This window comes from Prinia subflava, chromosome 1, assembly GCF_021018805.1.
Source record: "Prinia subflava isolate CZ2003 ecotype Zambia chromosome 1, Cam_Psub_1.2, whole genome shotgun sequence".
Lineage (NCBI taxonomy): Eukaryota > Metazoa > Chordata > Aves > Passeriformes > Cisticolidae > Prinia > Prinia subflava.
The window spans coordinates 45422482-45434926 of NC_086247.1; the positions used below are offsets into that span (position 1 = coordinate 45422482).

Sequence of the window (12445 nt, forward strand, 5' to 3'; positions counted from 1 at the left end):
AACTTATTGGGGTTTTGGTTCACATAGATGATCAACGTGAAAAAGCATATTAAAAAACCCAAACACTCAGACTGAATAATTCAGTGTCATACTTATTTTACTGAAGTTAGAGAAAGACAGCAGCACTAACAATAACATTTAAATTATTCTAATTTTTAAAATATTTAAACTGTTTTGGTATCTGTGCCACTCAGATTTTCTTACCCACTTGATGCTATCTACATAAAACTGCATTCTTCTTGGCCATACATGATTATTTACTTCCTAAAGCAATAAATCATTTTCATGTGGTGCCAACAACTAACAGTCTTACTATTCAGAAAAATCTCCCTCCCCTTAGGAATTTCACATGCATGAAGTTGCTACACAGAATATACAAATATGCTTTTTCCCCACTGCCTGTCACAGACTACTCAAAATAAATCTGGAATCTTAGGATGGCAACAGAATCCAATTTAAAAACCACTGTTTTAAAAACTTGCATTTTTGGTTTTGTTAGCCCTTCTTTCTTTTCTGTCAGGAGAGTTTATCTGGATTGGCTGATGGTATGTGCAGACTTTGTGTCATAGCAAAAAACATTCACTGCTTTTTCCACCATTGTGATAAAGCTTATTAATAAGCATTGGATGCCCTCAGACCCAATAATTGTATGGGTTGCTTTTTTTTTTTTTTAACAAATAGAACTATTTATTCATGTTGAATGCAAGAATACAAGAAAATGGGCAAAAACTAATATGCCCTCAGTAGTTTTACTCAATGCATCTACGTTTCCACCTATAGGAACAGGGGTATGCATGTGTGCAGTGTAACTCAACTTGCTAAAATCACATGCATAAATGTCAGATAAGGGCTTAAACTCTAAGTGAAGTACTTAATTTGCATAATTTGAATTGAGGAGAGGAGTAGTAGTGGCAGTACCTGGCAGATTAAATGTAGGAATAGACACAAGGGAAAGGATCTCCTTTTCCAAAACATTTGAAGCCATGAGCAATCCAGTATGTTCCAAATTGAAAGCATTCATTTTTTTACAGATTTTTTATGAACCTTAGGAATGAAAATTAATTTGGACAAGTTGAAAGAGAGCCTCAACTCCATGACTAACATGGGAATTACCCTAATCCTCTCTTCAACTCAATCATGGAATTTTAACAAGGTTTTTCTGGAAGCCCTTGAGATCTCCTAGCTTGAACATTAACTTATGTCCACTATTTTCATACTAGTCAAAACACAGTCATAAACGCAATCTGAGGCTGAATTAGGAGATGAACCCTTTGAGTTCTAAATCACTTGTTTGGATCTTGGCCAGAAATCGCCAGTTTGCCAGCTTTTGCATGGTATAAGTGAAAAAAGTTGACGATCTCATCCTAGCAGCTGTACTAACTGAATTTCTAGCTGTACCTACTTAATGCTACATTATTTTGGGGGGGGAGATAAAAAAAGGTCTTGTCTTGGGCTTATGCTACAGATTAAGGATTCCCAGAGGAGTCATTCATATTTGGAAGCAATGCACAAGTTTCTCCTCTGCTCTGCTCTCCCAAACAAATGCCTCTCACCATCTCATAAAGAGATGTGGTGCAGAGCTTATACCTCAAAAGGTAGTACCCACCCCTGATCTCTTATCTCTTTATCTCAGTACCCAGAAGTAGGCAACTATGAGCCAGAGGAAACTTTTGGTTTTAAGTAAACGAAGGAAGCCCACTGTTTGATTCAAACTTGTTCAAGGCTAGAAGATTCAGTAAAATGATGTTGGTGAGAGCAATTTTTCTGCCAGTGTTACTAATCCTGCCAAGTAAATTTAAAGGCAGCAGTAGAACCATAAGAAGCATCAGCCAGAGCTCAGATCTGGTAACTTTCCAGATATACTGCAGAGCCTTTAGTTTTTCAAGCCTTTAGGGATGGATGGGTTGAAGGATGTGAAGGGCCAGGCTCATTTAGGTGACAGGTGATTATTCTCATCGGACAGCTGGTTTATGGAGTGGTTTATAATGTGAGCTTTGCATTCTGTAAAACACTTGTAAAAGTGAATAAATGCTCAAATACAGCCATTAGCAAATGCTAATATTTTGCCTACCTATCAGAAAATACAAACAGGAATCTGTTACTCAGGGAAAGTTACTGTTTCATAAGCAAATCCAAGCGCTGCTTTTTAGAATTGCTAAAAAGACCAAACACATGATCCGTCAGGTGCAAAACCGGGAAACTCGTCCTTGTAACAAGATATAAACATCAGCTGTGCCCTTCTTGCTTACTTTCCCCTCAATCTTTGGCTAAATTTTAATCCAGAAACTCATGACCAGCCTTTTCTCATTGATCTTCGTAACTCTTGGGATCGGTACAATCGCACGGGCTACAACTTTAAAGAGGGAGCGGGAAGCGGCGGGGCGGGGGGGGAGCGCGGGGGGGCTGTTTTGCTAGTGGAGGCCGCCTCTGCTCGGCTGAGTCTCGTGTGGTGTTTCAGCCTCGCAGGTGGCGTCTGGCTCGCCGGGTGCCCGGGCTCTGCTGTGCCCCGCGGAGGCGGCGGGCGGCGCGGCTGCGGCGGCGGGCGCGCACCGGCCCCGCGGCCCTCCCCGCCCGCGCCCGGCCTCGGGTGCGCAGCTGCACCGCAGCTCACCAGTGACCGCTGTTCTCAACTCCCAGCCTAATGAAACCGGCATCGTAACAGCGCGGATTTACCCCGCCTTTCCCCGACAAATTATAAAGGCAAATCCGCTCCTTCCCTTCAAAACATTGAGCGTGATGGCTTGCATTATTTCCTAAAGGGGGGGGGGGGGGGGACACGACGGGGGACGGGAAGAGGGTTTTTTTTGTTGGTTTGTTTTGGTTTTTTGTTTGTTTGTTTTTTGGCAAATGCAGGTGTAAAAAGATGCTTTAAAATAAATAATGTACCATTTTGAATGAACACTTCATGAGATTTCCTAGGCGCCAATGCCTACGAATCCTCGCCTTACTATATGTCCCAGGGTGAAAAGCTCTGATGCATAGACACAAAACAACTTTGCCGATTGTGGGCGAGCGAAAATCCGTGCCAGCTCCGCAAATGACCCAGCACTCGGTACTTGCTTCTGTAGCTGTGCGCTCAGCAGCGCTCGCAGCTCCGTTCCGCACGCTGACATTTTTGGACCCGCGGACTGCGGACCCAGCCAAGCTTTTGAAAACATTTGCTAATAAAATTCAGCAGGTAGTTTAAACAAAGAAATACAGAATGAGGGGGGAAGCAAGGTGGCTAAAGGGGAAAAAAAAAGGGGGGAAAGCTAAGCGGTCACAGCTGAGCGGAACTTGCCGATCCGCTAGTACCGGGCGGCGGGCAGGGCCGTCCCACGGCCCCCGGGCTGGGCACCAGCGGCGCCCCCGCACCTTCCTGCTGCACTCACTGTCCCCTACCGAGCACGGCGGGGACGGGTCCTTCCTTCCCCAGAAAGTTCTCGCCCCCCAAACCATTGCGGTACACCAAGTGTGTGGGTTGGAATTTATTTCGTTCCACCGCTCTTTAGCTGTTGCACGGCGTTTAGGCGTTGCACGGTCAACGGGCGCTGGCGCCTGTCCCGCTGTCCCCAGCGCCCGCTCTCCGGGGACCGAGGAGGGGCAGCACTTCTCGCCGGCGAATTTCCCCGGCGCTCAGTGTGCCGTGCCGTTCCCATTGGCCGTGCGGCCGGCAGGGAGCGATGGGAGGCGGAGAGGGAGCTGCCAGCAGACAGGCAGGCAGGCACCGGGCGAGCGCGTAGACAGGCGCACGGCAGGCAGAGGCTGCTGGGGTATTGTTATCATTGTGCTTCGGCGGAGGGCTTTGCCTGCAGGGGGAGGGGTGGAGGGAGGAGAAGAAAGAGGGAGAGAGAAAGTGAGGGGCGAGCATGCAGCAGGGCTGGGGCCGGCGAAGCGGCGGTGCTGGCGTGCCTGGGCTGAGGCGCTGAGAGGAACCGCCTGCCCGAGCTCGCTGGGGGGCACCGGCGGGAGGAGCGAGGCGGACACGATCCAGGCGTGGGGAAGGCTGCCAGCCGAGAGGAGCCGCCGCCGCACCGGCCTCGCAGCAGCAGCAGCGACTACTTCTTTCTTATCTCCCAGCCTTTTGTTCGCCCATCCTCCTCCTCCTCCTCTTCCCTGCCCACCCTCTGCACCGCGGAGGGGGCTCGGCAGAGAGACAAGCAGGCTGACCCAGAGCTGAGTTTCACCCATCCTCCGCCCTCCGCTCTCTCTCCCTACGCTGCATCGCTGCCCATGAGCTAGAGCGGCAGCCGGCTCCGGCAGGCGGGGGCAGACGCCGACCGCAGCTCCCGGCAGCTGCCGCTGCCCGACGCTCCCCTCGCCCCGCTCCGCGGGCTCCAGCCGCGCTCCGGAACTGCTGGGGGCCGCCCTGCCGCCGCCCCTCCTCGCCTCCATGTGCCGGGTAGCGGGAGCGCCGCCGCGGATCCTGCCGCCGCTGGCGCTGATGCTGCTGGCGGCCCTGCAGCAGGTAAGCACCGCCGGCGGGTAGCGGGCCGGGCTGCGGCTCTTTGTTCCCCTGCGGGCGGCGATGCCCGGGGAAGGCGGGAGAGCTGGGGGGGATAAAGGGGGGGTGGGGGGGGGAGAGGCAGGCTCCGCTTCGTGGTGGGGGTCTCGGGGAGGGGGTAGGGGAAAGGGGGCCCCGCCGCCGGGGTGCCCCGGGGTGGCTCGTGGCCGCTCGTGCAGAGCCACCTGCTCGGGGCAGCCCCGCCACCGGGCTGCGCGCCGCGGGGAGAGGAAGAGACGGGGGAACTCCTGCCCGGGGCCGACTGAGAGGGAGAGCGTGGTCCCGAGACGCGAGAGGTGATGGGGGCACCGATCCCTCCTCATTCCCGGGAGAGCAGGTGCCGCGGGACGTGGTCGGGGGGGGGGGCTGCCCGGTACCCGCGCGCCTGGCAGGAGCACGGCAGCTCGGCCCCGCCGCGGGCGGGAGCACAAACTACCGGAGTGGGGGACGGAGCGAGCATTCCCCCCGCCCCGCGTGATAAAGGGCGGGCTGGGGTGCCAGAGAGGTGCGGGGCAGAGAGCAGCCCCCGCGCCTCGGCTACCCCCGGCTCCCTCGGCCGCTAATCCCTTCCCCGGGAAGAATTTAATCAGCCTCCGCCTGGGCGCTGGGCTTCCCCACCCCCTGCCGCTAACGGGAATTTCCACTGGGACGGGCTCGGGCCCCGAAGTGTTTAATTTATTATTATGAAAGTCCTGCTGCTGCCTCCCCCCGGCGGCCTCGCCGGGGCGCTCCGGGCGGGCGAGTGACGGGTCCCGGGCAGGTGGTCGCGGGGCAGCGCCGGGCACCGCTCGCCGCGCTGTGCTCCCCGTGGAGAGCACAAAGTGGAGGTCTGGGGCGAGATGAGAGTGACCGGGAGGGTGTGGGGAGGACGGGGAGACGACAAAATGGATCCCGTTGGGGCAGCAAGGGCAGTGCCCACGGGGTGGTGGTTGGGCTCCCCTCCGGCGGCGAGGGGTGTTCGGAGTGGCAGCGGAGCCGGGGCACCCGGTGGGTTCCCCGTTCGCTTTGTGCTTCGTATCCGGCGCAGCGCCGGGGGTGGAGAGGGCGGTAAGTCCGAGGGACAGATGGCGCAGATCATCGCCTCTTAATGGTATTTGCGATTGGGGCATTTCTGTCGGCCCGGGAGAGCGGGTTGAGGCGAGGCCGGCGGCGGGGCCGGGGTGCCGGGGCGGGCAGGGCGCCCTCCCGCCGCGCCCGCAGCGGCTGGCGCAGGGCAGGGGGCGGCGGCGGGCGCAGCCACTGTCCATGGTGCGGCCCCGCTGCCTCCGCCGCACCGGGGCGGGAGGAGCCCGCCCGGCCTCCCGGCTCCTCTCCGCTTCTCCGTCTCTCTGACGCTGCCGTCCCCGCACGGGGTCCCCGGGCAGTCGAGTCCTTCACGCAGTTTCTGAGGCGCTCTCAGGGGCTGATGACTTGCACCAGGCGAGCGAGGTGCTGAAACGCTGCTCCACGGCAGCCGGGGATTTTCCCTTGACTCCTAGGAGGAGGCGACGCAGGGTGGCTGGCGTGACTCGGGAGTGTCCGGCTGAGCATGAGCGGCTGCATGTGATAGCAGACACCCTGTTCAGAAACTTGTGTGTGCCACTTACCGGCTGTTGTTGTGTTGGGGTGGCGTTTTCGTGTGCTTTATTTTTTTTTAAGTCCTTATGTGCTGTTTACTGTATGTGCTTTCAGTTCTGTTTATTCTTCCTATCTCAATAAACCTTTAAAGCACAAAATCTGCAGTAAGCTTTTATTCCATCTTTTTTTTTTTTTTTCCTACCCAAGGCAGGTTTGAAATTGAAGCACAGGCAATGAATTAAAGACAGGAGCTAGCCGTGTTGCTTTTCCGCATCACTCAGTGTCACTGGCACGTTATGGTTGGGGAATCCAATTTCCCCCTTGTTTGGGTATCCATTAAATCAGGTTAGGGTTGATTTTTAATAGTGTGTAACAAAATTGGAACTTGGGTATGAAATCAGATTTATAGACCTGTGTCTGTACAACACTTTTATTTTAAGAGCTCTTTCTTCCTCCCCCCTTTTTCCACCATGCAAGAACCTTCACCAGCTAGGTGCAGTGCTAACTTTTTTTGCCTGTTGTCATACCTCCTACTTTTGGTTTGTAGGAGGTTATTTGTATCTGGTATTTGTATGGTTCTTCTGAAATGCTGGACCTTTTCACTCAGTTTTTCCTCTGTGCAGCACAGCATCTATCTACCTTTATTTTCTAGAGTTAATAATCAGCTACTTGTTAGTGGTGTAGAAAAGCTGTCATTGTGGAATTACTTGAAAGATTGGACCCCGATTTTAAGGGCAGATCTGTGGATGTTGTTTATGTAAAGGAAATGCAGTTTTAAGAGTTTTGGCAGTGTGTAACCTGCACAAGAAAGAAGGGAATGAAAACTGCACTCTCTTTTGCTGGTTAGAGTATCAGTCTGAGTCTGGGAGTATTACATGAAAAAAAATCCTGATGGAAAAAAGGATGAAAGGAGTGAGTCTTGTTTTTCTGGCTAAAACAACAATTCCAATCCAACGAGGGAATAGGAAAGCTAGTATGAGTTTACAAGAATGAAACTACTATTAGAAATAAACTGGAACACAAATTAGAAATAAAGTGCTAAAAAGAGATTTCTTAAAAAAATATAAGCTGATTAAATCACTGCATGGATGTTGTCTGTTTCTAAATCAAAAGCAAGTAAACAATAAAGCATTTTTTGGAGCCTTCTGAGCTTAGGTGACTGGTTTGAATTAGAATTATGATGACAGAAGACGTAAGTTATTACCCTCTGCAGGCAATTTTGGTCTTATTCCAGGTCTTAGCGAATGTATCCAGGTGATAAAGCTACTACCCTAAATGACACTCCTGTTAAGCTGCCTCAGCTGAGAATCCGGCAATGGCATTTCTTGCCAGCTCTACCCCTCTGGTAATTACCCCCAGCAGCAGTGGTCTCTGGCAGAATTGGGGTGAGGAATATTAACGCGGTTTTGTGCAGAAAAAAGAAAGATTGTGGGTAAATCTTCTGTCTCTCACAATGTACCTGTGTCTTAGTTATCTGTATGAGCACGAGTTTTACGGTGTCTCTGATAAACATTCTCCATTAACAGACTCCAACACTACTAACTCCTTTCAAAGTAAACTGAATGTAGTGAATTGAATGCATTTTATAGCACATTCATAAGCCCCTGACCAGCATAGTTATGTGGTGTACCTCAGCCTTTTTGGATGTAGATCTTTGTGTTCTGGTTTTGTTTTGTCTTCCAAGACTCCATTGGAAAAGTTAAATGTGGCAAGGTGTTGCAGCAGAGAGCTCTTCAATCCTTGTTTGTCTGATCTAGGTGATAGTGATACCACTGACACATCCTCAGAATTCAGATAATTGCAGAGCTGAATTTCTTTGGATATTAAAATGAATATTTTATTTAAATATATTTTGTTAAAATACTTTTTTAAAAACTCCTTTTTGCATCTATTATAGGACAGATAAGGTTGTGTAATTCAATTAGTTTTTTGAATTTAAGTCATTGGTTGACAACAGGAGATAATCAGAAGTTTTTTTAATACACAAAATTTTCTGGGCAGGTGTTGGAGCAAGCTCAGAAATACATGTTCTGCTTATGTATCAGAAGGCATATATTCTCATGTTGTCAATCAGTGTATTTTTAATAATTGTGTATTTTCTAGAGAGCGTTTTTACTGCTCTCTCTCTTCCTGAGTAGTACTCCTACCAAGGCATACCGCTCAGTGTGCTGGAAAGATGAATGTATAGTTTTATGATACCAGCTTTTAAAATATTGTCCAAAATTACCATATTTTTGAACTACAGCTAGTCAAGAGTGTGTAATTCAAAAACTTCTTATCTGTTATTTTCCTTTCTGTTTCAAGAAGTTGGAGGACCTCCCAGAAACGTCATTGGAAGAACCCTGTCTGTTCTCTCTTACTTGGTTTCATTGATGCTTTTATATCAATAATGAAATTTATTACTTATTTTAATAACTGAGCACTAACACATGAGACAGTTTAGTTGTGACAGAATTGCATGTTTATATTTAAAAATAGCTTGAGGAAGCTGTGAGTAGAGTTATTTTTACTCAATACAGACAGTATTGTGTAAGGGGCTTGTCATGTGGTAATGAACAGGAATGTTTGAATGGCTTTTCTTGCTTAACAGAATCTTTACCAGTTAAACTCCCTTTCTGTTTCTCATTGGTTTTGTAAGTGCTTTTTAGATTAACAGAAAAACTCAAAAAGCTTGAAATAGTTTCAGTAGTTACCTGTACTCCCGTTAGGATGAGAGCATAACTTATTTTGAACAATATACACACACAAAGCACAAGTCCATTCCCAAAGGTTGTACAATCTTTAATGTTCCCTGGAATTTTTATTTTAAATTTTTGTTGTGAAGGGTAGGAAGAACCCATAGTGGCCTTACGGAGTAGCCTGTCTGCTTCCACTCACGGAGCAGCACCAGTTGTGTGTAAGGTTCAGTGAGAGGGATCACGGAATAAGCTGATGGTCCTGCAAGGGTCATTGAGTCCAGCTCCTGGCCATGCACAGCACCATCCCCAAGAGTCACCACGTGCCAGAGAGCATTGTCCAGACTTTGGGTGGAGAGTAATGAAGGCAAAAAGAGTACTTGACTTCCTTTGCTGGAGCAGTGGTAAAGCACTTCTGACCTATCACTGAACTGAGACTCGCTTGTTGGCCAACAGTGGCATACTGTTGAATACAGGTGAATCCTGAGAGGAAAGGAACATACATTATTGCAGGATGAATTTAAGGAAGATCTGCATTTTTCTCAAGTGCATTTGTAGTTGGTGAGTTGGGAGGGACCTTTTTCACCTGGGTGTTCGACCATGTTGCTGTTCATTTAAGAGGTGTATAATCCAAGTGTGCGTGATTCATCATTTGATTTGATCCTGCACTTCTTGTTGAAAGATCATGGGAGCTCTGTCTGAATAAAGAAGGGAAATTAGGCTTTCTATTTTTAAATGGCTTATGAAAACAGATACAGTATCAGCAGCTTCCAAGATGGAAGGTAATTCGCTGCCAAATCTTTTCAGCATTTCACTTAAAGTATTTGGTTTTAGTCAGTATTCGTATATTTAATTAAATACCATGTTTCCAAAAGGCACGTTTATCCTCTCCTCTAGGCACTCCTTGACATATTTAAAAAATATATTTTTACCAACAGACTCCTCTAGAGACTCTCCCATTTCTTATAATTAGCATATAATTATCACCCAGCAGCTGAAGACATAGTTAAAATTTTGTGATCCCCCCAAAGAGGCCTTGCAAGGCCTCCCCAAAGGTCAGAAAAAGCAGCATCCTCCTGTACGGAATAGCAGCAGGTTTATGGGCTGAGATGTTCAGTGTGAGCAATACAATGGCTGTTATCAAATCAGAGAGAGGTTGTTTCTTGTAGAGAAATTAGAATGTGTGGTGAAATACAGAACCATTTTTTAAAAGCTATTATTAAAACAATTATGAAAACTTAGATGCACAGAAATTTTAAGAGATTCTTCTCTGAGCTGTGGCTTACCTGAAGAACCATGTGTTATGGAAGATGCAGCCACTTCATGTTCTCCTAGTTGAGGGAGGGGGAAAGTCCAAATATGGATCATGGCTTTGAGCTATGTGGGGTATAATAAAAATTGTCTCAATTTTTAATAAAGGGAATGAATATTGTCTCTCACTGGGGGTTAACAGGATAGCCTGTGGACATGGTTTGTAAAGCTGTATGGGATGTACAGATGCAGAGCAGGGCTTGGTGGTGCTGGTTGATGAGAAGCTGGACTTGACCAGAACGGGAGACTTTTTAAATGGGCATGTAGAGATAGGACAAGTAGGAATGGCTACAAACTGAAAAGCAGTAGTTTGAGATTGGTTGCTCTTCACTGGGAGGGTGGTGAGGTAGTGGAACCAGTTGCCCAGAGAAGTTGTAGATGTCCCATCCCTGGAAGTTTTTAAGGCTAATTTGAGTGGGGTTTCGAGCAAACCCCACTAGTTTAGTGGAAGGTGTCCCTACCCATGGGCAGGAAGGGTGGAAATAGATGACTTACGTGGCCCCTTCCAACTCAAGGCATTGTATGATTCTATGAACCTTCAGTGGTTTAAGGCAAGTTACTTTAAACCAGATGGTAGCATAAAAGTTGTAGATTCTCTTACTTGGGGAAGGTGCTTGAGAGCTATAAGTGTTGGTTTAAGAAACTGGATTTTCTGATCTAAAGTCTTGTGGTTCATGAAGTAGAGCACTGATTAGAAGTGAAGATGGTATAACGAAAGCCCTTTCTGCTGTAACTGAATGACCTCTGGGAGGATGTGGCCTGGCACTCACTTTGGAAGCTTTTGGCTTCCAGAACAATTTGAATGAAAGGCACTTTTCTTTTTCTCTAGTTGCACTCTATGGTTGAAAACAAATTGTACTTGACTACATTTGCTCAAGTACTGAGTACTGTGAGAGTATAAACTGTTGTCAGCTTTGTTTGCAACAAGTTGGAGATTTAAGAAAGAGTTGCTGAACATTTTGAATTCTGGTAATTAAAACTTTTCTGAAATGTTTCTGTCATCCAGGGTATCTTTCTTAGGCCTTATGACAGTAAGTAGGAACTCGTTACCACCTCATACAGCATATCCCATTGTGTCAGATAATGTCTGTACACAAAACTAAAAATGGACAGAACAATCTTTAGAGTTGCAGCCTAAGTTGCAAGTGGGTATTGGGCATCATCCTGGCTTTTAAATTAATGAAGAAACTGAAGAAACACCCAGTCTTTAAACACAGTCAAAAATGTTTCTGTGATCTGTGCTTAAGTTGAATATTACTTGGGTAATTGTAAATTAATGTTGGTTATTAAGGAGTAAGAGCTCAAATACCCCATTCTTGCTTCATCATACATATAATTATGTCAGACACTGTTTTGTGTCTGACAGTAATGTCCTGTGAATTGGCTAGTCTTGGCAACTGGTAACTGTACTATGTTCAGTTATACTGTAGAGTAGGATATTTTCTTTGATACATAAGGCTTGATTTCTCAGTTTCTCATTTTACTACCGAGGCTTCTTTTCCTATGGGACTAAGTTACAGTGATTATAAAAGAAAGCAGTCTTCCAGAAACAGCTTGCCGTGCATTTTGGTACAATTGCTGTTAAGAAATCTTGTGTTGTAGTACATGTAGATGCAAAGTAGAAAAGACTTCGATATTTCAGATTGATAGCTACTACTGAACTCCAGTGGTAAACGGCATATGCAGAGGAAGTGGTGAATCACATTTTGAAATACATATTTCTTTAAATGGGTATTTCCAGATATTTGGAATTTTAAATGTGTCTGCTTTTTAGAAGCAATGGAAATTGGTTATGAGTCCAGATCTGTCAATACTAGTGAAGAAGTTCTGCCTGGCTCGAGTCTTGTTTCAGTTAGAAACTTTTCAAAATTTTGAAGCCTGTATTTTTGGAAGTCTTTTTTACTGGTGGTATTTAGAAAAGATGTAAATGCAAATCCCTTAGAATTATACAGTTGAGATTGTAAACAGGTTGTTATGGTATTTTTGGTTTAGTTTGTTGTGGTTTTTTGGGTTTTTTTTTTTTAATCGAACTGGAACACAGCTTTGGGATTAAACCACAGATTCTTATCTAGAGATGAAACTAAAGTAACAGGAGCAGGGTGTCAAAACTGCAGGCTTAACTTCTTAACTATCTCAAAATGGTGAATTCTTTCAATTAATTGAATAACAATTTTGACAGAAGACTTCTAATTTACATCATGTTTCTTTATAATTGCCATTTTCCTGTTGCATTTAATCTGAGATCTACAGTACTGAGTTTATATGCATGATCTGATACCATGTGTGACTATCTCTCTAGCATCTGGAGATGGTAATGCTTATCACTCATTTAGCAGTTAAAAATGGCTAAACAAGTCGTAAAGGATGAGGAAAGCAAAATAGTTTTTTAGAAGTAACTTTATTTTGCTGTTGCAAAGTC

The 12445-nt window shown here is 46.5% G+C and overlaps 1 protein-coding gene across 1 annotated transcript in view; it reads left to right on the forward strand.

The window, feature by feature from the left end:
* The first annotated feature begins 4313 nt into the window (after window positions 1–4313).
* CDH2 (cadherin 2) overlaps window positions 4314–12445 on the forward strand; it is a 114493-nt gene continuing 106361 nt past the window's right edge. The window contains exon 1 of the mRNA XM_063395038.1: window positions 4314–4447. Within this exon, the coding sequence (XP_063251108.1) occupies window positions 4373–4447 (75 nt within the window). The 5' untranslated portion in view covers window positions 4314–4372. The remainder of the gene's footprint in view (window positions 4448–12445) is intronic.